At 34.6% G+C, this 24,359-nt stretch overlaps 1 protein-coding gene across 1 annotated transcript in view; it reads left to right on the top strand.

Moving 5' to 3' along the window:
* Positions 1–24,359, top strand: part of Icmt (isoprenylcysteine carboxylmethyltransferase ste14) — a 67,894-nt gene that overhangs the window by 18,369 nt on the left and 25,166 nt on the right. The window contains exon 3 of the mRNA XM_090391460.1: positions 22,914–23,131. Within this exon, the coding sequence (XP_090247586.1) occupies positions 22,914–23,131 (218 nt within the window). The remainder of the gene's footprint in view (positions 1–22,913; positions 23,132–24,359) is intronic.

The raw sequence follows: 24,359 nt of genomic DNA, 5'->3' as shown, positions 1-24,359 counted from the left end.
TAACTGAGCCATTAGTAGCAGAGGCTCTACCAATCGACCAACCTTTATATAAAGTTTTTTACCTTGGGTATACTATACGTTAAAGATACCAAGCTATTTTAAATATAAGCCTGGTTTTAATCCATTCTGTTTGCTTACTTGGGAAATGGATTAAAACCAGGTTTATATTTATAATTATTATTATTATTATTATTTGACACCTCCAGGGAGTCCAAAGACTCATCGAGGGAGAGTGTGCCAAGCATCGAACGATTGCCCCCCTTTCAACTACTAACCGTGCTCAAACTTACTTAACTGAGCCATTAATAGCAGAGGCTCTACCAATCGACCAACCTTTGCCGGCTAGCTTGATATCTTTAACGTATATTATACCCAAGGTAAAAAACTTTCTGCAAGTATTTTAATTATATATATATATATATGTAGAAAGTTTTTTACCTTGGGTATAATATATGTTAAAGATACTAAGCTATTTTAAATCTAAACCTGGTTTTTTACTCCATTTCCCAAGTAAGCAAACGGACAATTCAGTCAAGTTTGCGCCTGCAAGTGTTGCAAGTCTAGCTGACCCTGCACGTAGTGCAACTCGTGGTAAAAGTAGAATAAGCTCTGATCACTATTCTTAATATTTACCCTTAATGCAAAGCACATCTCCTGGAGGAGATGTATGATGCTATGCATTAAAGGCAAGGGGGGGGGGGGGCACTACCCAGACCGGTTTCAACCTTTATTATACCCAAGGTAAAAAACTTTCTACATCTATCTCTCATCCTGAGATTTTTATTTAATAAGGTCACAGCAGCTTATGGTAACTTGTTTTGGTAAAATATTTATAAGCTCTGTATTACTTAAAACTTAGTATTTCTTAGCCTGGCTCCCACTGACGAGACCTCAATAAAGGTCGAAACCGGTCTGGGTAGTGGCCCCTTGCCTTTAATACATAGCATCATACATCTGCTCCAGGAGATGTGCTTTGCATTAAGTGTAAATATTAAGAATAGTGATCAGAGCTTATTCTACCTTTACCACGAGTTGCCTTGACTTGCACTACGTGCAGGGTCAGCTAGACTTGCAACACTTGCAGGCACAAACTTGACTGAATTGTCTGTTTGCTTACTTGGGAAATGGAGTAAAAAACCAGGTTTAGATTTAAAATAGCTTGGTATCTTTAACATATATATATATATATATATATATATATATATATTTATTTATTTATTTATTTATTTTTTATTTTTTTTGCATTGTATCTGTTGAATAGAAAGGCATTACAAATAAAGGAAAGTTCGTCAGTGAAAGAGGCTTGATTAGAACAGAAGTTGGTTGCTTTGTTAACAAGTTTTATGATCCGATATTGTTGAGAAGGAGAATGATAAGAGGTTGTAAATTTTTTCTCTGTGGACATGTTTTCTGTAAATTGACAAATAGAGTATTGTGTGGAAGATGTGTGAATAAAGCATGTAGGAAAGAAATACTTGTTTTCATTTTTTGTAATCAACTGGATTCTGGGCTGCTGTGCAGTCAAATGGAGAACACATATCAATCAATGTATCTTAGCCAAATAGGTTTAAGAATGGCAGTATTCAAGAGCATCTTTTTTAAACAATTTATATGAAAGTTGTCATTACCCCCTCCCCCCAGCTGACCATGCACCCTTTATTTCATTTATTTATTTATTTTCCTCTAGTGTTATGTCCTGCTTGGTGCAGGGGTCTGCTGGGGGGGAGGGTAATGATAAGATTTTGGGAGACCCCAACAAGCTTGTCACAAAGCCTGAAGTTGGGGGGGGGAACACTCACAGACATCCATGCCTTAGCCTGGATTTGAACCCTCAGCCTCTCCGCTGGAGAGCAGATACACTAACCACTTGGCCAACCAGGCCAACATTGTTGCACCCCCTTATCAGTTTAAATATGGTCCTTCCAGTGAAATATTTTGGTATGGATTACAGAATTGAAGAGATCAATAATGTCAGTTGTGAAAACATATTTTTAAGTAATACTAAGATATCAGAAAGGGGAATAAAGAAGTGATGTCAAAACTAATCATTGTCATCAGTATTGCTCCAAATTAAATTTTGGATTTAAAGATTTTAAGTAGGTAGATTTTTTTTTTATTATATAAAGTATGATCAGTTGAGAGGGTTACTGGGTTTATGATTTTGTATATCTGGGTGTGGAGTGGTGGTAGACTGAATGGTTCGAATTTTGCAGTTCATTCAGAGAGCCATGAGGTAACACTTGAGTAATCCTTTTAAATATTTTCTTCTTGGAGTGAGTGGCTTTGATAACTGCATTGATAACCATCTAAACCTCAAATATGGCTATGTGAAACATTATCTGGAGAACAGTGAGGCTGCCTAGTGACTATAGATGTCATCTCCTCTTAGGACTTTCAGCTTCTAATCTAACATCTTCCTGTTATTTATTTGTGTTATTACAATTCTTATATTGTATCCCAGATGATGTTTGTGACAGAAGAAATCTTGGAACCATTAAACCAATTATGAAATAATTTTCATTACCCAGTGTGAATCCATTACCTTGCTTATTAGAAGCTTGAAAATGTATGCTAGGTTTATTAACCTTTCATGGTCAAGATGAGTAACTGGCATATTTTTTTTAGATTTTAAAGACTAATTTACAAAATCATAGGTTTTCTTTAAAGATGGATCAAAATTCAACTTAAATTGCTTTATATGCCTTGCCATTGTCATACTGACATTCCTCTTCAGGACTTACTATGTGATAATAAGTAAATCCGACAATTGTACATTATAGAATAGTTATCATTACATAATGGGATCTTCATCTTTTCCATTTGATTAATATTGCCTCTGCCATCAGAAAAATTTTAAAAACTTGAATTTCTTTTTTTATGAGTTATCTTTCTATTATTATAGTATTAGCTTTCGGCAGAAAATACAAATAAACACAATAAACAAATACAAAGAAAGGCCAGCTTCACCATAGTTATTATAAAAGAAATATAAAAGGAATACCTGTAAAGATAACCAAATCATAAATTGCTTTATATGCCTTGTCATTTATTTATAAGTAGTGTGATTCTGGCGGTCTTAACCTGTTATACAAAAAAATGCAGAGTTCACCAGTAAATGCCTATTGTAAAAATAATCATAATTCACAATTATATTTTTTACAATCATTCTTATTCTGTACATTAGGATTCTTATAGTTAGTTGCACTTTCATAACTGCACTTTTGGCTCCTTTTCTGTTTGTGTACACTCAATGGGGGGAGGGGAGCAGAACACTATAGTACTTTTAAAACTCCAAATTAAGCTGTTATCTGCCAGAACTCAAATATTGTCAGATCTTATATTTTGGTCTTCTAAGGCACTTCTAACTGTATCAATCCATCCATCCACCTTGATCTTTGTCTTTCTCTGTGCCTTTGCTCTGCTATCCCAACATCAAAAATCTGTTTTGCTAACCTTTCATTGCCTAATGTTTGTGATCATACCAACTGAGATTAGCTCTGCAATTCAATAGATAAAGAATCATGTAGACTGTTACTAGATTATTTAAGAGTATAACATCTGCATAAAGTAAAAAACTGGTATTAATATTCAATTTTAATATCAGGCTACTGCTGCATACTTTAATTACTGAATGACTAACTAAAAACAATGTGTACCCCTTGTCTCATAGCCAACGTAAAACATAGTTCTCCGTATTTGAACATTTCTAGTCGAATATCATCTGCTCCAGCTGGCTTTTTGTATTTGATTAATGATATCTAGTACTGTTCTGTCACTTGTTTTATTTAGCATATTTCAAAATAATTACTGAAAATATCTATATTCATTTTAGAAATTATGGACTTTACAACTGTATTATAAATAACTTTTTTAATTTCCCGACGTTTCGATCTTCATATTAAGATCATCATCTGGAGCATATACAAATATACAGGACAAGCTGAGTTACATTACATACATTAAGCTAGAGAAACAATGATTTGATCATTGTTTCTCTCAAGCTAAATTCTATTTATGATAACATGAGCAAACATTCTTTCTTATAGATAGTTTTCTTTCAGTAACAATGATGTCCTATTTTTAGCATTACAATTGTTATTTTTGATTTAGGATTCTAGATTATCTACAGTTTATAATTACTCTTAGAGAGGAAGGTTCCGTGGGTCAAATATGTGCCTTCCATATGTTTGGGATTTTTAGACCATCATTATTGTTTCGGTGGTTGATAATAATCTCACAGGCTTCCTTAAATTTGCATTCATACCATGTTTTGGTGTGATGTAAACAACTGGTGCTCTTCTAGTCAGTTCTATGTAAGGTGTTCAGGGCATGATCAGAAAGGCTGGCTTCACCATAGTTATTATATTTAGTGTGTCATTTATGCTCTTTTTGTCTGATAGGAATTGTGCCCTGTTTCCCCTATGCATGGTAGATTACAGGTGCAATAATTATGGTATACTCCAGGGTGGGCCAGTGGAGGGAGTGGGTCTTTGTTTGAGTTGAGTAAGCTTCTTAATTTTGCAGGGGGTTTAAAGGTGGCTTTGAGATTATATTTTTGTAGTATTCTGTTTATTTTATCTGATGTCCCTTTAATGTAAGGAATGGTTATACTTTTATTGTAGTCTGGTATTTTATTGTTTTTTTATTGAGGTCTTGTAGAGAATTTTGTTAATGGTGTTTTGGCTGTAACCATTTTTTATAAAAGTATTGCTGATAACTTTAAATTCGTCTTTCAGTGCATGTTCATTGGAGCAGATCTTCAAAGTCCTGTTTTTTAGAGTATTAATGACACCTAGTTAATAACTCTAAAAAAAACAGGGCTTTGAATATCTGCTCCGATGAACATGCACTGAAAGATGAATTTAAAGTTATCAGCAATACTTTTCTGATAGTGCCTGATAATGGTGAGAGCGTGAACGGTCAGGGAGTTCAAGGAGTGGTATAATACTTTGTTCCCTAGGAAGGACCTCCTGTGATGAGTCTTTTGACGCCATGGAGGCCTGAATAATAATAATAACTCCTTTTAACTCTTTTCTGTTATTCTGATGAAAGATGAAGAGGCACACAATCTGCAGTTCTTGGTAATGATTAAGGCAAAATATCTTTGGATATTTTGCCTTAATCATTAGTGTAGGAGTTAGAGGAGAAGAATGGTGCCAAGTGGTCACTGTGTTTGGGTGATATTGGAAAGTTCTATCTGGGTGTTAGAGAAGTGAAAACAGGGATCAGCAGAAGTTTGCAACTAATGGCTTTTTGCAAAATACCAGAAGGCTTGATTGCCATTTGAGTGAGAAGCAAGTCTGTTGGCCTTTCCAAAGTCAGATATGGATTGGCTGATCTTTATGCAGCTGCTGCATGCCGTCTTATAAGCTGAGTGGATTGACTTGCAGTATGCTGCAGAATTCTTTTTTTTTTTTTTTAATTGTTTTGACACCTCTTGGAAAACTAATGTTTGAATAGTGGTGTGGACTTTTGGGTGGAATGGGAATGAAGGTCTCCATTCCAGTAAAAATTATTTGCTATTCAGTTGGAGCAGGTGTCAGAAGTTTAAATTGCTGACAGTGGCTGGATGGAAGCAGACTTAAGTAAGGTTTCCATCTGAATTTGAATTACCAAGAGAACTGACATCGGTAGTATATTTATAAAGAGAACTGGTTATGAAGATATCATTGCCATTAGGAGTAGAGAGGATTATTGGATATTTTGGCAGACAGGTGGACAGTTTGGGAAAGATTGTTACTGACAACAAAAATATCAGTGTTTACCTGCTTAATCAGTGAGAAGGGAAGTTGTTCTGAGTTGTACATTGAAGTTGCCATGTAAGATAGTTTTGCTGTTTGGTTATTTGGACTATAGTGATAAAGCTTCACAGATAGTGGAAAAGATCATAGTATTTTTCAGATTTTGTTATTCTACCCATGAAAAATTGTAAACCTGTAGTGCATTAGTTCCATAAGTGAACTAAGGATGTTTATATATTTTCATTAATTTTATAGAATTTTTGTATTTTTTAGTTTTACATAATCCTGAAACACTACTCAAGAGACCAAACATGGAATTTTTCATGGCTCTTCAGGCCTTCATTAAGCAGGGTACTCATCCCATACCTCATGATTAAATTCATCTCCCACCTAGAGGTAATCACAAATATTCATGCCCAAGATGGGACTCTACCCCAAGAGATATGCTAATGACTCAGACAGCAACGCTGAAAAATTTGGAGAGTGATAGAGATAACAAAGGAACATGACTGAATTGGGCAAGGAAATTTGAGGCACAGCAGATCGATTCTTTCACCTGGGATATCAAGATTCACAAATATGGGTTCAACTCTTGTTCAGGGAAGTAGTTGTGTAGAATGTGCAGAAAGGAGACAGAAGCAGATAAAATAGTTGAGTTACTAAATGACCACTTTGCAAGAATATATTGTCCTAGGTCAGGTTACTGCTTTAACCTATGTGACAGACACTAATGTGGGAACAGAGGTAGATGAATTGGAGGTTCCTAGGATATTGCAGAATCTCAGTGTAAATACAGCTGTGGGATTAGATCAGATATCAGCTAGGATTTTGTGAGAATGTGCAAGGGAACTGGCAATGTATTTGACTAAGCTGTTTAATTTAAGTCTCAGCTCTGGTAGGGTTCCCAGAGATTGAAAGCAGGCAAAATAATTCCCTTGCATAAGGGATGTTCTAAGACTACAGTGGCAAATTATAGACCAATCAGTATCTCAGGCATGGTGATAAAACTACTAGAAAAATTGGTAAAAAAAAAAAAGAGAATTCAAGAATGGGTAGATAAAAATATGATACTGTATGAGGGTCAACATGCCTTTGTGAAGGGTTGGTCACGCCTTTAGTAATTTACTAACTTTTTATAATAGAGTAACAGCTGAGTTGGATAAAGGAAGTGACTACACAATGATTTTGCTGGATTTTGCAAAGGCATTTGACAGAATACCACATGGAATGCTGTTATGCAAATTAGACAAATGGGGGATGGATATGACACTAGTTAAGAGGATAGGAGGGTAGCTGCTAGACAGATATCAAAAAAGTGGTATGTGGAGGGGCAGAATCGAAGCAAAAACAGGTGACTAGTGGTGTGACACAAGGTTCAGTGCTGGGACCATTGCTGTTTAATTTTTAAATAAATGATATAGGAAATAACCTGAAAGGAAATATTCAGTTGTTTGTTGATGATGCAAAATTAGGTAGAGTAATAGTTAATCAAGGCGATGTGGAGAGGCTTTCGGGAAGATTTAAATAGTCTGTCAGTATGGGTGACAGTTTAATGTCGAGAAATGAAAGTCATTCATTTTGGGATAAATAGATTATAAGCTATGTATCACATTGATGGCACTATTCTCTAGGAAATAGATGAAGCTAGAGATTTAGGGGTGGTAGACAGAGTTAAAGTTTAAAGGACATATTGCTAAGGATTCTAAGGTGACCCATAAGATCACTAGGTTAGTGAAGAACACATTAACAAGTACAGTTAAGGAAGTTGTAATTCCTCTTTATAAGCCCTTGATATGCCCACATCTGAATTACTGTGCTCAAGTCTGTTCCCTTGGTTTCTTGGGAATGAAGAAGCAGTGGAGAGAATTCAGAAGTGAGTGGCCTGTGTCTGTTCCCTATGAGGATAGATTGAAAGTGTGGGGATTGCAGAAGTTGGTTGATATGAGAAAATGAGGGGATATAATAGAAACATATAAGTTGCTTAAAGGATTTTATAGGATAGATGCAGGGGAAATGTTTCAGCATTTGGCTAGAGGGACCAGAGCAAGCAGTCATCCCTGGAAGGTGAATAAAGGTGTGGTCAGTAGGGGTGTGAGGACTAGATTTTTTGCTTGGAGAGTTGTGAATGAGTGGAATGGGTTGCCAGAGACAGTTGTCAGTGCTTTGTCTGTTTAATGGATTCAAGGATATGATAGATTGTGTGGATAGATTGAGTCTCCCATGATGGGTCTTTGGCCTCCATGAAGGTGCCTTTATAATAATAATGTAGTTTATTTCCTTTCCAATTTCTGCTTTCCAGAAGTTGAGGCCACTAGTTAAGGATATGATTTTTGAGATGCATTTTTGTGACTTGGATTTTTACTGTCTTTTTGGAATTGGATTTGGAATTTTATTATTTTTTTTAACACGTTCACTGCCACGCTACTTCGGCATAGTCTGTTCTCGTACGCCGAGCAATTTCACTTCTTCAAGGTCAGTACGGTAATCTCGTTACCAGCAGTAAGCGTCATACGAGTATACTCGTAGTTGGCTTGTGCAGAGCATATACCATCTATGAGAATACACAGTTTTGATGCTAGCTCCACAAGCCAAGCATTTTCACTTCAAGGTCAGTACAGTAATCTCGTTGCCGGCGGTAAGCGTCATACGAGTATACTCATAGTTGGCTTGTGTGGCTGGTTTACCAACTACAAGTATACTCATAGTTGGCAGCGAATGTGTTAAAGAAAGATTTTATTTCTGTTGTATTTTGTAGTCATTTAATGTTAAGTTAATGGGTGTTTAGTAAGGGATGAAGGACCCAGGCATGCACACCTTCCACAGAGAGATCATTTCCAATGCACTGCATGGGCCTCAGCAGTTCCCTAATACTTGGACTATCTCCTGGCACACTCTGGCAGAGCAAGCAGCAGTAGGATTATTTGCTTCCCACTCAGCTAGTAAATGTGTGCTATTTATTTAGTAGACCTGAATAATCATTTTATTGCATTTATTGTATTTATATTCAATACATAACATACACAGTGCATATTGCAGAAATCAAATGCAAATATTACATTTTTAGCATCTTACATACACATTTGACATGGCACATTATCTCATATTTTTATATAGATAGGCTAGGGGGCTCTGGCACCTACGTCTCCCCCCCCCATGTTCCGGACTGGTGGGCCGGTTCTCCTTGAATTCTGATGACTTAAATTTTGAAGACTCGACACTCAGGGTTGCCCCTGAGTTTCAAAACGTTTCAAATAACTTGACACAAAAACATTACATAAAAGGCTTATCATTTTATGTATATAGGGTAGATATATTGTTATTGTACATTTGCAGTACAAGCACATGAAACGTAAAGCGATTAGTAATAAAGAAAGAATTAAAAATATGAAAGAAGTTGAATAACAATTTAATGTGATGGATGTGTTTCAATACTGCTACACAAAAAAAAGTCAATATCAGATGAAATATTTGAAACAGCAATTCTTAGATTTCTGCTTTGAAATGAAACTTATATAAATAAGCATATATTTACTAATATTCATTAAGCGCCGAAATACGCAGGAAGCAAAATTTGTTATCCCGCACCAATGTGTGTGTGTTTTACCTTTAAAATATAAAAAAAGCAAAAAAGAAATATTAAATAATAAAAATTAAATACATTTCTTTTAAGATAAAAAAATCTACTTAGTCTTGAAACATTTTAAATTTGTTTTCATTATTTCACCCCCCCTAACAAAACCTATGGCCCCTAGGGGGGGGGCCATAGGTTTTGTTAGGGGGGGTAAAATAATGAAATAATGGTGAAATAATGCCCACAGTTTGGGAAGCGCTGCTGTAGGGCATGGCAGCATTGCTTCAAGTGCTCAATAAGCATGTTTTTTCTTTGTCAACATCATACATCAGAGGTCTCCAGACCTATAACAGAACAATGGTGTATTGGACAAGTGATCGGAGGTGGGGGGGGGGATTGTTATTGTGTTCTTTGAAGACTGGAGTTGTATTTATTGGAGAAAATGGTATGGAGAAGACTCTTCCAAAGAACAGAAGTATATGGAATGAAGAAAGATGAGAAGTTGGTTTGAGTCTGGAACTAAATGTATGTGGATGTTGATTAGAAGCTGCTCATCTGGGCCAAAGGACTTATAATATCATCAAGGCTGAGTATTTTCTAGTGATCTGTTGAAAGATCAGGAGAGGAGTACTGAGGATGATTGGTGGAATAGTTGAGGAGATATGTCTTGATTGTCAAGAGTTAGAAGAGCACACTCATGCCAAGGAGATCTGCTTTATATTTAGATGTTGTGACAGAGGTGGAATTGCAGGGTAAAAGTTTTGCCCAGTAGCCTTGGAAATGGACTACAATAAGGCTAGCCTACCATTTCAGCATTGGCCCTTATGAAGTTTGCTAGTTTTTTTTTTTTTCACAGACTGTGGTTCAAGTTGAACTGGAATATGAGGGTTTTATCTTGAACCATTGAGTATATGTTGCATTTTTATTTTGGACTGCTTTGCCACATTTGGAAAACCAAAGCTCAGATAGAGATTGAGTGAAATGGGGAATAAAAGATTCTTGTCCTGGCAAGAGTGATTTCAGTTATTTTATTGGAACAAGTACATTGATCAGGAGAGTGAAAACAGACCTCAGAAAAGTGGCATAGAAATTCCGAAGATCATCCCATTTGGGACCGTTTTAGTGCCATAGGGTATGAGGCTGAGATTAGTTGGGAGAAGTATGATCTGTAGAAAAAAGAAACATGAAGGTTATGATCAGTGTTACCAAGAGGAGAGCTATTATCAGTTTTATGTTTGGAGGGAGAGCCAGTTAAGGAAAGGTCCAGGGTGTTAGGAGGACGATGAGAATTATTTGGTATTGTTGGATTGTGATAGAGTGGAATTTTATGAACTCCTATCTTATCACAATCTAACATGTGTTTCCAAACAAAAAAGGGAGATAAATACAGTAAATTGCCTCTCAGCGTAAAATAAGTAATATGAATATATGTGTATATATATATATATCAAGCATGTTCTGTTATGAAAGGGTAAATAAGTATATATTTTGTGCCATTCACGAATATGGTTAATTTAATATTGAAAGTGTAAAACATTAGCAGAGCATTATAAAATAACATATATAAAAGAATTATAGAATGTAAGCACAAATTCAACAGTTGGGGGGAGGGGGGTGAAGTCCAAAGGTCACAGAGTCGTATGCGAGGGAGCAGCTTGCCCCATACAAACAATGTGACGTCAGCATACATGCGATAGCAGGGGAGAGGATGGACACTGTGACGTAATAGCAGGTGAGAGTTGGCTGGACATTGAAAAGGGCAAGAAATGCCGAGAAGAAAAGAGGGAAATATAAGGGTCATGCGACCCTAAAACAAGGCCTTTTGTTCCTGGATCTCCTGTGTGTTCGTCTCTCGTGTTGGCGTAGGGTGGCGGTGCCTCTGTATCGGAGATTCCGATTAAGGCAGTTGCGGGTCTCGGTGGCCATATTCTCCGCAGAAAAAGCAAGTCCGGCTGTCCACAGAAGGTCAGTTTCCTGTGAACCTATGATGCAATAAAGAACCGAAAAGGGAAGATAAGTAGACTTTATTTGTGTTTCACTGAAAATGAATGAAAGATTTGTGCCATGTTAATATGTTATGGAAAAGGAACATTAATGATATGGAATAAGATTGTGTTGCTATCACTTTAGAAAGCTATTGAATTTGATTTTACTGTCTGTCGCTATGTTAAAGTTCGCTATTATGTTGAATGAAGTTAAGGATATGTTTAGCGTAAAGAATTGATAAATTATAAAGAGATTATGAAAGATATGAATGTAATGTTATCTTGTGTAGTCTGACAGAGCTACGGAGTTTTAGATTGACTGTGATAATAATACTTCTCTAATGCATTAGAGAGTGTTAATATAATTCTTACTTTAGGAACCCGAAATTGACTTCAACCTTTAGTTTACTATCAGTGGTAAGTTCTGATTTGGGCTTTGTCACTACTACTTTTTGTTCATCAGTAAGAAGAGGAGTATCAGATTGAATATGTACATAAGAGTTATCACCACTATCTCTATTAGATGATTGATTCACAGCTGATTTTTCTTCAGTGGATGGTCCTGATTCAAGTGGCAATCTAAATTGTTTTGTTTGATACCTAGTCTTATCACAATCATGAATTTCATTTCTTCTGATATATCTCCTTTTGTTCATCAGGGTTATTTCCTTCTTAGAAAAGTCACAAGAAAATTGATATCTTGCTAGGAAGTTTGTTCCCAAGATAATGTGAGAATCTAGATTGGAAGTAGTGGGGACAACAAGTAGGTCTTGCCACACGTACAGTCCAAATTCTGGTAGGTATATTCTTGCTCGAAGCTTTTCATATGCCACAAAGTTTGAGTCTGAGAGAGAAGTAATCTTTACAGGTTGTCTCAGCTTGGCAGTGCTCTTCCACAGTTTGTTCTTCAATGTTAGGAAATAATCCATCCTGATGGTAGAGGCATTGCATCCTGTATCCAATAAGATGTCACATTTGGAGCCCAGGATATCACCTCTAATTCTCATCATTCTCTCATTAGATGTTTGATAATTCTGAATTCTCTTATTTCTCCTGTGGTTCACATATCCACATTTTGAGTTCCATCTGTTGTTGTAGTAGTTTTCCTTGTTATGGAAACAGTTCCCAGCATAATGTCCAACTTTGTTGCAATTATAACACCTAAGAGGATTTCCTTGCTTTATCTCTGTCTTGGATTGAGGAATAGCAGACATTTGTTGTCTGACATCATTTAATCCTCGCATCACTTTATCTAAAGTACTTAAAATAGGTTGACTTTGTTTTTCAAATTCATGTTTGACCATCTCATTAATTTTATTTGTAGTGGGGTCTTGATTTTCTTGAGATCTCAAAGTAATAGCTGATAACTGTCTCACAACTTCATTAAGACTATCCATTATTGGTTGATTTAACTTATTCACTTCCTGGTGAATTAAAGTTTTTACTTCTGTCATCAGTTTTCTGTCCAATTGCTCTTTACTCTCTGTCACGTAGTTTACACTACTTGAATTTTCTCCAGTATTCTTTGCTTTTCCCTTTTCAACTTTACTTCTCCTTTCTATTTCTGATTGGTTGAATGAACTATCAGTTTTATTCACGACATTCACAAGACTTGCATTGGTTGAGGGATAAAGGTCACCTAGTATTTGTTCTTTTTCCTTAACACTTTTGAGACACTCTTCTAAAGTAGAAATTTTCTTCTTGTAGGCTGTTTCTCTTAATTCTTGCCTAACACCTTGTCTAAATTGTTGGAACACAGCCCAATCTAAGTGAGGTTTATCTTCACCAGTAACATTCAAACTGTTGGCCAATGTTAATAACCGATTGTGAAAATCAGTAACAGTCTCTTTATCCTTTTGAACAATTTTCTGCAATTTCCACAAGTTAGGACCTACACTTCTAAGTTTACAAAATTGAGACAATAAGGTGTCTTTAAATTTGGAATACTCAAAAGTTTCTCGAAGTATTGGAGAAGAATGCAAAAATGTTTTTGCTTTACCTACCAATTTACTTCTAATCAGAACTAGCAATTGAAAATCAGTCCAACCTGCAATTTCTCTAAGTTTTTCAACATAGGTAAAGAAAAATAGTACATCATCTGATTCTTCACCTGAGTATTGGGGAAAAACCTGTTGCGGGTTTACCGTACGAAAGAATTCACTGTCATTCATTTCAGAGTTTGATGTGACAGCCATAATGATTAATAAATTACTATCTCAATAAATACAATAATCTTTCTACTTTAAAATAAACTTTTATCTTTGCCTGAGTCCAAATTATAACCAGTTCACTGTGATTTAATTATTTCACTTTCTAAAATTTCAGGGAGTAATTCTACGATTATTATCACTAAACTTAAATTCAATTTCTTATCTTATAGTTGTTAAATTTAATTCCTACCTATTAAATCACATCCTGCCGACTGCGCCATTTGTCGTGACGACTCCTTTCTGTCGTGTTCTAAATCTATCTAGTTTCAAGTCACTTTTATGAATAATACAACTAATTACGAAATGATCACCGATCCAAAAGTAGGGAAATTTATATTTATACTGCGCCACCCTATTCTTAGATTAGTCTATATAAATAGTAGGATCAGTTCTAAATTAAGTTAGCAGTCATCTCATTAGGCCGAATTATCTATTATCATTTTTACTTGGGGTTCCCGCAAGATTCGAATATTTATGAACGGTGCAATAATAACGAATTCAGGCAAACACAATATTTAGATCAACAAAATAAAACATTTAATATATGATATGGTCAACAAATACAAGAACTCTATTTTAAAATGGAACTATACAATTAACTTAACACATCTTCTTAGGTCACTGATGCTAATTCAATGTTCTAACTTTCATATTCTATTCACAGTCTCAAAAACACAAATCTTCTTATCTCAAGTTAATATAACAATTTCACACTTATTCAGTCTTCACAAATCTATCAGCTCAATGTTTATATTCACAGTAGGCAATAAACTACGTAAGCTATATTCCAAGCAAATATATTCCCGGACCTTGAGCATCGGAGGTATATTACAGTTAATGCTAGAATAGAGAAACTTATACAACTACTCTTACCACTGATAGTAAACTAAAGGTTGAAGTCAATTTTGGTAAAATGTCTAATCTATATCGTAGAACAAACCGCCAGGTTGTGAGACAACAAAGATTTAATTCTAATAATGGAGAACGTGAAATTAATTCAAAGAAGAGAATCCTATACTACAAACTTGAAAGACATGCAGAAGGTGATAATAATAGTAATAAGAGAATTGATAAGGTGAAAGAGAATAAAGGCACAAAACATAATAAGGAACCAAGCTTCAGTAAAGCTTGGTATTACTTGAGAAATCGAAAAGGAAATATGTAATCCAGTTTTTTTTAAAGGAGCCTAGTGTAAAAAGAAAAATTTTTCTTATAATAAAAAGTTTTCAAAGAAAGGGTGAGCCTATGTTAAATTGTGAATGAAGCTATGTTATGTAATTTATTTTTTTTTCATTCACATTTAACATTGCTTATTAAATATTAATCATGACTTATATAAAATTATTTATTAGTCCTTAATTGAGAATTACTAATTAAATATTTAATTAAAACCTGATCTACTATTAATTTATGAAATAATAAAATGTATAGAATTCTGTATAACCAAATATATATGATGTAACGTAAAGTGTTATTTTATATTTAACTGTATACGTAATCGAAAGGTTGATGAAGTAGCTTAAATATTATGTTGTTCTTATTTGTAAAATATTTAATGTTATGTAATCACAAATGTAGTAGTAACAGAGCATACATTACATTAGCGAAATGTTTACGTTTAGTCTGTTGTCATGGAGACGCACGCGTAAACAACCACGAGTGAAGAGAGCGTGGCGTTCGAACGTAAGGTGGGAGTGAAGGTCATATAGAATATAGAGAAAGCAGTAAGAGAAGGAAGGTCATAGATAAGACAGGGAGGGGAGAAGAATTATTATTAAGCGAGTGAGGAGAGAGTTTTGCAGAACCAAGATTATAAAATCCTGAGGGCAGAAATTTATGAGTATAGTGTTCGGAAGTGAACCTATAAGTAGTGAAACATAAAGTTTAATGTTATAAGCGTAATCTGCTGTCGTTATGAAGAAAGGTTAATGTCGTAGAATTATTTATTATCATTTTTACTTGGGGTTCCCGCAAGATTCGAATATTTATGAACACAAATTTTATTGCCTGCTGTGAATATAAACATTGAGCTGATAGATTTGTGAAGACTGAATAAGATGTGAAATTGTTATATTAACTTGAGATAAGAAGATTTCTGTTTTTGAGACTGTGAATAGTATATGAAAGTTAGAACATTGAATTAGCATCAGTGACCTAAGAAGAAGTGTTAAGTTAATTGTATAGTTCCATTTTAAAAGAGAGTTCTTGTATTTGTTAACCATATCATATATTAAATGTTTTATTTTGTTGATCTAAATATTGTGTTTGCCTGAATTCCTTATTATTGCACCGTTCATAAATATTCGAATCTTGCGGGAACCCCAAGTAAAAATGATAATAGATGATTCGGCCTAATGAGATGACTGTTAACTTAATTTAGAACTGATCCTACTATTTATATAGACTAATCTAAGAATAAGGTGGCGCAGTATAAATATAAATTTCCTTACTTTTGGATTGGTGATCATTTCGCAATTAGTTCTTTTAATTATAAAAGTGACTTGAAACAAGATGGATTTAGAACACGACAGAAAAAAGTCGTCACGACAAATGGCTTTTAATCACTTTTAATCACTTCCGAACATTATACTCATAAATTTCTGCCCTGAGGATTATTCTTACTTTATTTTATTTGTCGTGACGACCCTTTCCTGTCGTGTTCTAATTCTATCTAGTTTCAAGTCACTTTTATGAATAATACAACTAATTACGAAATGATCACCGATCCAAAAGTAGGGAAATTTATATTTATACTGCGCCACCCTATTCTTAGATTAGTCTATATAAATAGTAGGATCAGTTCTAAATTAAGTTAACAGTCATCTCATTAGGCCGAATCATCTATTATCATTTTTACTTGGGGTTCCCGCAAGATTCGAACATTTATGAACGGTGCAATAATAAGGAATTCAGGCAAACACAATATTTAGATGAACAAAATAAAACATTTAATATATGATATGGTCAACAAATACAAGAACTCTATTTTAAAATGGAACTATACAATTAACTTAACACATCTTCTTAGGTCACTGATGCTAATTCAATGTTCTAACTTTCATATACTATTCACAGTCTCAAAAAACACAAATCTTCTTATCTCAGGTTAATATAACAATTTCACATTTTATTCAATCTTCACAAATCTATCAGCTCAATGTTTATATTCACAGCAGGCAATAAACTACGTAAGCTATATTCCAAGCAAATATATTCCCGAACCTTGAGCATCGGAGATATAATACAGTTAATGCTAGAATAGAGAAACTTATACAACTACTCTTACCAGACAAATTCTTCAATACATCAAATTATTGAGAGAGCATTTATGAATTAACTTAATTAACGTTAGCGGAACACACATAACAAAAATCACCACAGTTTTAACTGTACTACTGTTAGTCGCACTTCACTATTCCAAACAACAGTAATTAGGTACTGATATCTTCTCTTGTTCACTTTTCTCCAAGTAATCAATATAATCTTTTCCTAGGGCAACATAGAATTTATTCGTAATCCAGATTGACTGGAACTAATCAGAATTCTCGCATTGACTGTCCAGTTTCCTTTTATCTGATTACGGCATTAACCTTTCTTCATTACAACAGCCGATTTCACTTATAATATTAAACTTTATGATTCACTACTTATAGGTTCACTTCCGAACACTAAACTCATAAATTTCTGCCCTCAGGATTTTATAATCTTGGTTCCGCAAAACTCTCTCCTCACTCCTTAATAATAATTCTTCTCCCTCCCTGTCTTATCTATGACCTTCCTTCTCTTTCTGCTTTTTCTCTCTATGTCTATCTATGACCTTCACTCCCACCTTACGTTCGAACGCCACGCTCTCTTCACTCGTGGTTGTTTACGCGTGCGTCTCCATGACAATAGACTAAGCGTAAACATTTCGCTAATGTAATGTATGCTATATTACTGCTACATGAGTGATTACATAACATTAAATATTTCACAAATAAGAACCATATAATATTTAAGCTACTTCTTCAACTTTTTGATTACGTATACAGTTAAATATAAAATAACATTTTACGTTACATCACATATTTTTAGTTATACAAAATTCCAAACATATTATTATTTTATAAACTAATAATAGGTTAGGTTTTGAATAAATATTCAATTAGTAATTCCTAATTAAGGAATAATAAATAATTTTATATAAGTCATGATTAATATTTAATAAGCAATGTTAAATGTGAATGAAAAAAAATAAATTACATAACATAGCTTCATTCACAATTTAACACTACTGCTTAATATGTTATAAGTGTAACAGTAGTGTTTGAATATTTTATGCTTTGTCTGGAACTCCCTTAAGATAGGATTTAAACTAATGTTATTAAGTGTATCAACTTTTGAGATATAATAAACCTTGCTTTTGATTCTAACAAAGACTTTCTGTGATTTCTGGAATCCGATGCACCTCTTAGAAAATATTACGAGCCTATGCTTGATATTAGAAAAGGATAAATTTTGGCCACGTCTGCAGAGTTGATAGGTATCATTAAGTACTGTCCTGAGATTACCTCTTGGTTGTTAATATCAATAATCTAATAGCGCTAAGTGCCTCAGCGAAACAAATTTCTTGGCGTTTTACGAGAGGTAAATCTCAGACACTCTGATACTCTGGTACTGCCTCGATCTCGAGGAAATTCCATTGTCCCTCGGAGGTACCACGTGATTCCCGATCGAGTGTATAATGGAGATTAACACAAAGGTTGAAAATAGTTGTGATAAGAAAAAGGCGACACGACAGTATGTAGTTCGCATTAAATCAGCAATCTAAAGAAGAAGAATGAACCTCTAAAGTTCTTTTGCTACAAGCATCATCCTCTTGGTCTTTCTCTAGACTGCTTTCCTTCAGGTCTCACCTTGTTTAGGCAGTCTCTCCTCACCCATTCTTTCTACATAACCTGGCCATCTCATTCTGCGAGCTCTGATTGTCATCAGTTGGAAGTGGGGATCTATAGAGTTCATATAGTTCTTGATTGTCTTCTTTTTTTTTTTTTTTTTTTTTTTTTTTTTTTTTTTTTTTTTCATTCACCTGTTGTTATTCTCTTACAGATCCAAAGATTTTTCTGAGAATTTTATTTTCATAGATCTGCAAAACTTTTGCATCTTGGTCTGTTATGCTTCTGGTTTTTGCTCCATATAAAATAGGGCTAATAATTGCCTTGTATATTTCTATTTTAACTCTGCTTAATAGAATTTTTGGAAGATAGTAAATGATATAGTGAATAAGATCTGTTGGAGGCATGTATTATAGCTTGTATTTCTGTGCTAATTTTATTATCTTGAGTAATCAATTTTCCAAGATATTTGAAGGAAGTAGTGTTTTTAAAGTTCAGTTTATCAGTGGCAAACTGATAATTTATTCCTTGCTTGTTTGTACAGACTTTTATTGCTTTGTCTGGGTTGATTTGTAATCCTAGTTTTTCAGCAGAAGTTTTAAGTTTTCTGAATGTTATTGTAATATCTTCATCATTTTCTCCAACTAGGCATGTATCATCTGCATATTCTAATATCACTGTTCTGCTTGAGTTATCTTTTAAAATTTCTCGAATACATTTTTTTTTCTTTAAAGCTAAGTTTAAAGAGGATGGACAAAAGGACATCTTCTTGCATCAATCCCATCTTAATAACAAAAGGTTCAGATCTAATTCCATTTGCCAATACTATGGCTGTCACTCGTGCAAATTTTGATTGTTTTTTTATCTTTTGAGGTATTCAGAGTTCACTAATATGCCCCAAAGACCTTCTCTGAACATAAGAATATATAAGCAAGCTTTTTATGTAATCTTCTCTACGAATGCTCTTATATGCTTTTCTAAAATCTATAATTAAATCTAGACCTACTGATTATATGTCCATTTTGTATCTAGTATTTGACTTAGTGTAAAAATCCAGTCAGCTGTGGACCTATTTCTTTGAAATCCCTTGATATTTGATATATTTTCTTCAACTTGTAAGATTCTTCTTTGCAAAATATTAGATAAAATTTTGTAGACTGCTGACAGGATTGTAATATCCCTCCATAATTTTCATTAATTTTTTTGTTTCCTTTATATATATATATATATATATATATATATATATATATATATATATATATACTGGGGGGGCTACCCCTGCACCAAGGATGCCCACCCCCCATGTTCCGGACTGGTAGGCCGGTTCTCCTTGAATTCTGATGACTCGAATTTTTCTTTGGTCTGGAGAAGATGATGATGCTTGCTAAAGTTGATGAAAGCAGGAGAAGAAGAAGACCAAGAATTAGATGTGTGGATGGAGTTAAAGAAGCAACTGGAATGCTCTTGGAGGTTCTGAAAGACATGGTCAGGGACAGATCGGAATGGAGAGTGTATGTTCGTGGAGTCGCCAGGAGTCAGAAACAGCTTGTTGAATCATAACACACAAGGCCAGTTCTCCTTGAATTCTGATGACTCGAATTTTGAAGACTCGACACTCAGGGTAGCCCTGAGTTTCAAAAAACGTGACATAAAAAGGCTTATCATTTTATATATATATATATATATAGGGTATTAAAAAAAGGGTAGATAGATAGATATTGGTATTATTAATGATTCTTCCATCCTGAAGTATATCTTCATTTTCCCATATTAAATTTACCAGTTTATATATTTATGTTAATTTATTACCACCATATTTAATGAATTCAGCTACTCGACTATTTAGACTTACATGCTAGTTTGAACTCATTTGTAGGTTTAATGTAATAAATAAATACAGCACATAAATAATTAAACACATTTAATTAATCCTGTATTTCATTGTCACTGAAACATCATCAGGGAAAAAAGTCAGAAAAACATGCACAAATTTGCACAAAACAATGTCTGAAAGCCTAAAGTCCTATGAGGGGTGTCCTCTCTGGGTGCCTGTTGGCTAGCCTTAGCTGTGTTGGGCAGGAGGCCTAATTTTCCCAAATCTTGGGAAGTTTAATGCAACCATATTTATTAAGATTAGGTTGATTTTTTTAAATCTGGTGATTCTAAGAAAATTATCAAATTTGTAATTTTTTGTGAAGTATAGTAATTATTTTTCCATTTGATTCTATACAAGGTATCCAAGGCATGGTCAGCAACTCTTGACTGACCATTCTTATGGTGACAGATGTATTTTTTATATTCATCTAGGCAGATGTTAGCAGAACTCCCAGTTTGACCATAATATAAGTTGCAGGAACAAGAAACTTTATAAATGCCTGAAATATTGAGATGAGGTAGAGGATCCTTGGCAGAGCAGATGAGGACAGCCAGTTTCAGATAAGGTTTGAATGCAATGTGGAGATCGTATGTTTTTAGAATTTTGGCTATTTTTTCATTATGCCCTGGATAAAAGGAACAATGGAACAATGATAGCATTATGGTCAGCTTGTTGAGAGGAATGGGAGGAACAATCAATTTGTTGATTTTTTGACATTGTAGCCATTGGACATGGGTTTGGCAAATAAAGGAAAGTTCAGCCTTGGTAGAACAGGGATTGGAGGTTCTATTAACAAGGGTTTTGATAACACCATATTGTTAGTGGGGGGGGGAGAGAACTTTGTGTATGTATCTATCTGTATGGGCAGATTTCCTGTAAACTAAGAAGAAAAGAGTGCCAAAGTATCTATAAAAGGCAGGCTATTATTTTCTTTTTCTATAGTGAACTGGATTCTGGTGTGCTGTCTGTTGAGATGTAAGAGGAAGGAGTTGAATATGTCTGAGCAATGTGGGGCCAAATATAGAACACATCAATGTATCATAGCCAGATAGATGGTTTGAGAGTAGCTGTATCAAGAGCATGTTTTTCAAAATCCTCCATATAATAATTGGCTGGGGAAGGAGGGAAGGATTTAACAGAACTAGAGCAGATGGGGTTGGATATTAGATTAGTGCATTGGATTGGAGACTGGCTGCCTGATAGGTATCAACAAGTTGTGTATGGGGGTGCGATATCCAGGAAAAGGAAAGTCACTAGTGGAGTGCCTCAGGGGTCTGTTTTAGGGCCATTACTATTTAACTTGTATATTAATGATATTGGCGAAGATTTGGATGGAGATATTCAGTTGTTTGCAGATGATGCAAAGTTGGGATGAACCATAAAGAGTAGTGAAGATGTTGTGGCCTTGCAAGAAGACTCGAATAAATTGAATGATTGGGAAAGCAAATGGGGATGTGAGTTCAATGTTGCAAAATGTAAGGTTTTAAAAATTTGGAAAACAAAGATGGGATGCAGAATTTATGCTTGGTGAGAATATATTGTTGGAGGTAGAGGAAATTAGTGATCTGGGGGGGGGTGATAGTGGATAAGGATCTAAAATTTAGGAGACACATCGTCAAAATTGTGAAGACAACACAAAGACTTCTGGGAATGATGCGGAGGACACTGACGCGTAGAAGTAGGGAGATTCTTGTTCCATTGTATAAGGCTTTGATTAAGCCACACATGGACTATTGTGCCCAGATTTGGTCACTGGGTTTTCAGAAGGATGAAGGGATGTTGGAAAGGGTCCAAAGGCGACTGACTAAGGTAGTTTCTGACCTCTGGAATGTTGAGTATGAGGAAAGATTGAGAAGATGTAATTTGCAGAGTCTGGTAGAGAGAAGGAAGAGGGGAGATATGATAGAGACCTACAAGTTGAGAATAGTGGGAGATCAGGGGAGAACCAGAGGTCATCCCTAGAAACTGTATAAAGAGGGTGTGAGTAGGGGAGTGAGGGGGGAAAGGTTTTTTTCGTGCAGAGTTGTGAATGATTGGAATGCCTTGCCTGAGATTGTGGTGTCTGCAAGGAGTTTGAGTGTGTTTAAGACACAGTATGATGAGGTGTGTGATAAAAGGACCTCCCAGATGAGTCTTTGACTCCATGAGGTCTTGGGTAATAATAATAATAATAAACCTCTTCAATTTACTTTAAACTGCTTGTATGAATTAACTTGGTGTCATTCCAAAGAACTGTCTAGTTTCATCACTATACTGAGCTAATTCTGACACTTGAGAAGTGGGTTGTATTGAATAATTTCTTGGTATCTTTAATTTATAGTATAACCAAGTGGAAAAACTTCCATCATCAGTCCTCTTTTCTGTACAGGCAGTCTGACCAAAATATGAAAAAGTTGTATTCACATAGCATATTACACACACACTCATTTTTATGTACCTTTAGGAATACATCAAGATTAACTTTTTTATCCTTTTCCGTGACCCTGAGGAATCATAAGTTTTCTGTAATAAAAAAATAATATAAACTTAAAAAAAAAAAATGACAAATTAAGTCTAATTCATAAAAACTTGCAATGGTGCTACCTCCCTCTAGGAATAATCATATTAATTACTGTTTATTTTATTTATTATTCAATATAAATTTTTTATTCTGCAGAGTTGAAACAGATATGGTGGCTGAGCACTCTAGGACTCTTTCTCTGTTTAGCTGGTGAAATAGCCAGAAAACTAGCAATGCTTACTGCTGGAACTAATTTCAATCATATTATTCAAAGCCATAGAGAAGAAGGACATGTGTTGGTTACACATGGTATATATTCCATTTTCAGGCATCCTTCATATGTTGGTTGGTTCTTGTGGTCAGTGGGAACCCAGGTAGGCTTTATTTCTTTTAATTTTATTACTTGATGAATTCTTCTATACTCTTTATTTTGATGAGTCTTTGTCAGTCTTTCACCAGGAGACTCTGGTCCATTTTAGTGTGGCAGAGGCATAAACTTCACAAATTTCCACATTTTTACTTTGTTCATACTTTATAGTACAGGTAACCCTCGTATAATGCAGTACTTATACAACGTGGTCTACAAATTGTACTAACCCTTGTTCAATGCGGTTTCGATACAACATGGTCTGAAAATTGTAGTAACCCTTTATCTTTTCATATATATTTTTCACTGCACGACTTAAAAATCAAATTTTATCTTCATTAAAGTTGCGTCTACCCTTATTGCGCATGTAGCTATAAACAGCGAATTTATATTAGGGGAAAATACCCTTCAGCATGCATGTATGTCAATTGTTTATAGTAAATGAAAACAATTTCAATTGTCTTCGTTTTCTGCCAGGAAGGCGCATTAAAAATCACAAGTGTGTTAATCTCAAGCTGAGCACTTTATTTTCTGATGAGTTACATACAATATGTAATGCTTTTTTATGTAAAAAAATTTACTGTTATAGTAATGGCCACTTAGAGGGCTTTTGCGATATGGTTGAAAATTACTAAATTAATTGATGGGAAAATAGATTTAAACGAGGAGGAACTGGTACAATTAATAGATGATGTCGAAATGAGGAAAGTTCTGCCAAAGATTTTTATTGTGATGAATCCATTAAAGAATTCAGTTTAACGAAATTAGCAGAAGTTATTTTACGGATAATGATCCCTCAATGGAGCGCTCCAGAAAATTCACAAGATAATTGGATATTTGTTTAGCTCCATATCATGAACTTAATAAAAAAAATTGCAGCATAGTGGTAAGTAAAGTTTTATTACTGACTTCTTGCTAATTAAGCCAGCCGAAGTATGCAATGATAATTATATAAATGATGAGTCTTTGACTACATCGGGTCTTGGGTAGTAATAATAATAATAATGTCCAAGAGATTTCAAGTGATGACGACGTCTTGCCACTCGTAAATAAAGAACATCTACGAAATGTTGGTTTTGAAGACGGTGATGCTGATTAAAATGTGCACTTTATTTTATTTTGCCTAAAACATTTGTGAATTATGTGCAATACAATTTTTAATTTTATACTATGTATTCGTTTCATATTTTATGTTTTCTTAACTTACATGATTAAATTATGTGATTAAATAAAAA

The sequence above is a fragment of the Typopeltis vanoorti genome, chromosome 4 (genome assembly GCF_054136105.1).
Source record: "Typopeltis vanoorti isolate ZY-2024b chromosome 4, IOZ_Tvanoo_1.0, whole genome shotgun sequence".
In the NCBI taxonomy this organism is placed as follows: Eukaryota; Metazoa; Arthropoda; class Arachnida; order Uropygi; family Thelyphonidae; genus Typopeltis; species Typopeltis vanoorti.
The sequence above is the reverse complement of the archived record's forward strand: the minus strand, read 5'-3'. Positions and strand labels throughout refer to the sequence as shown.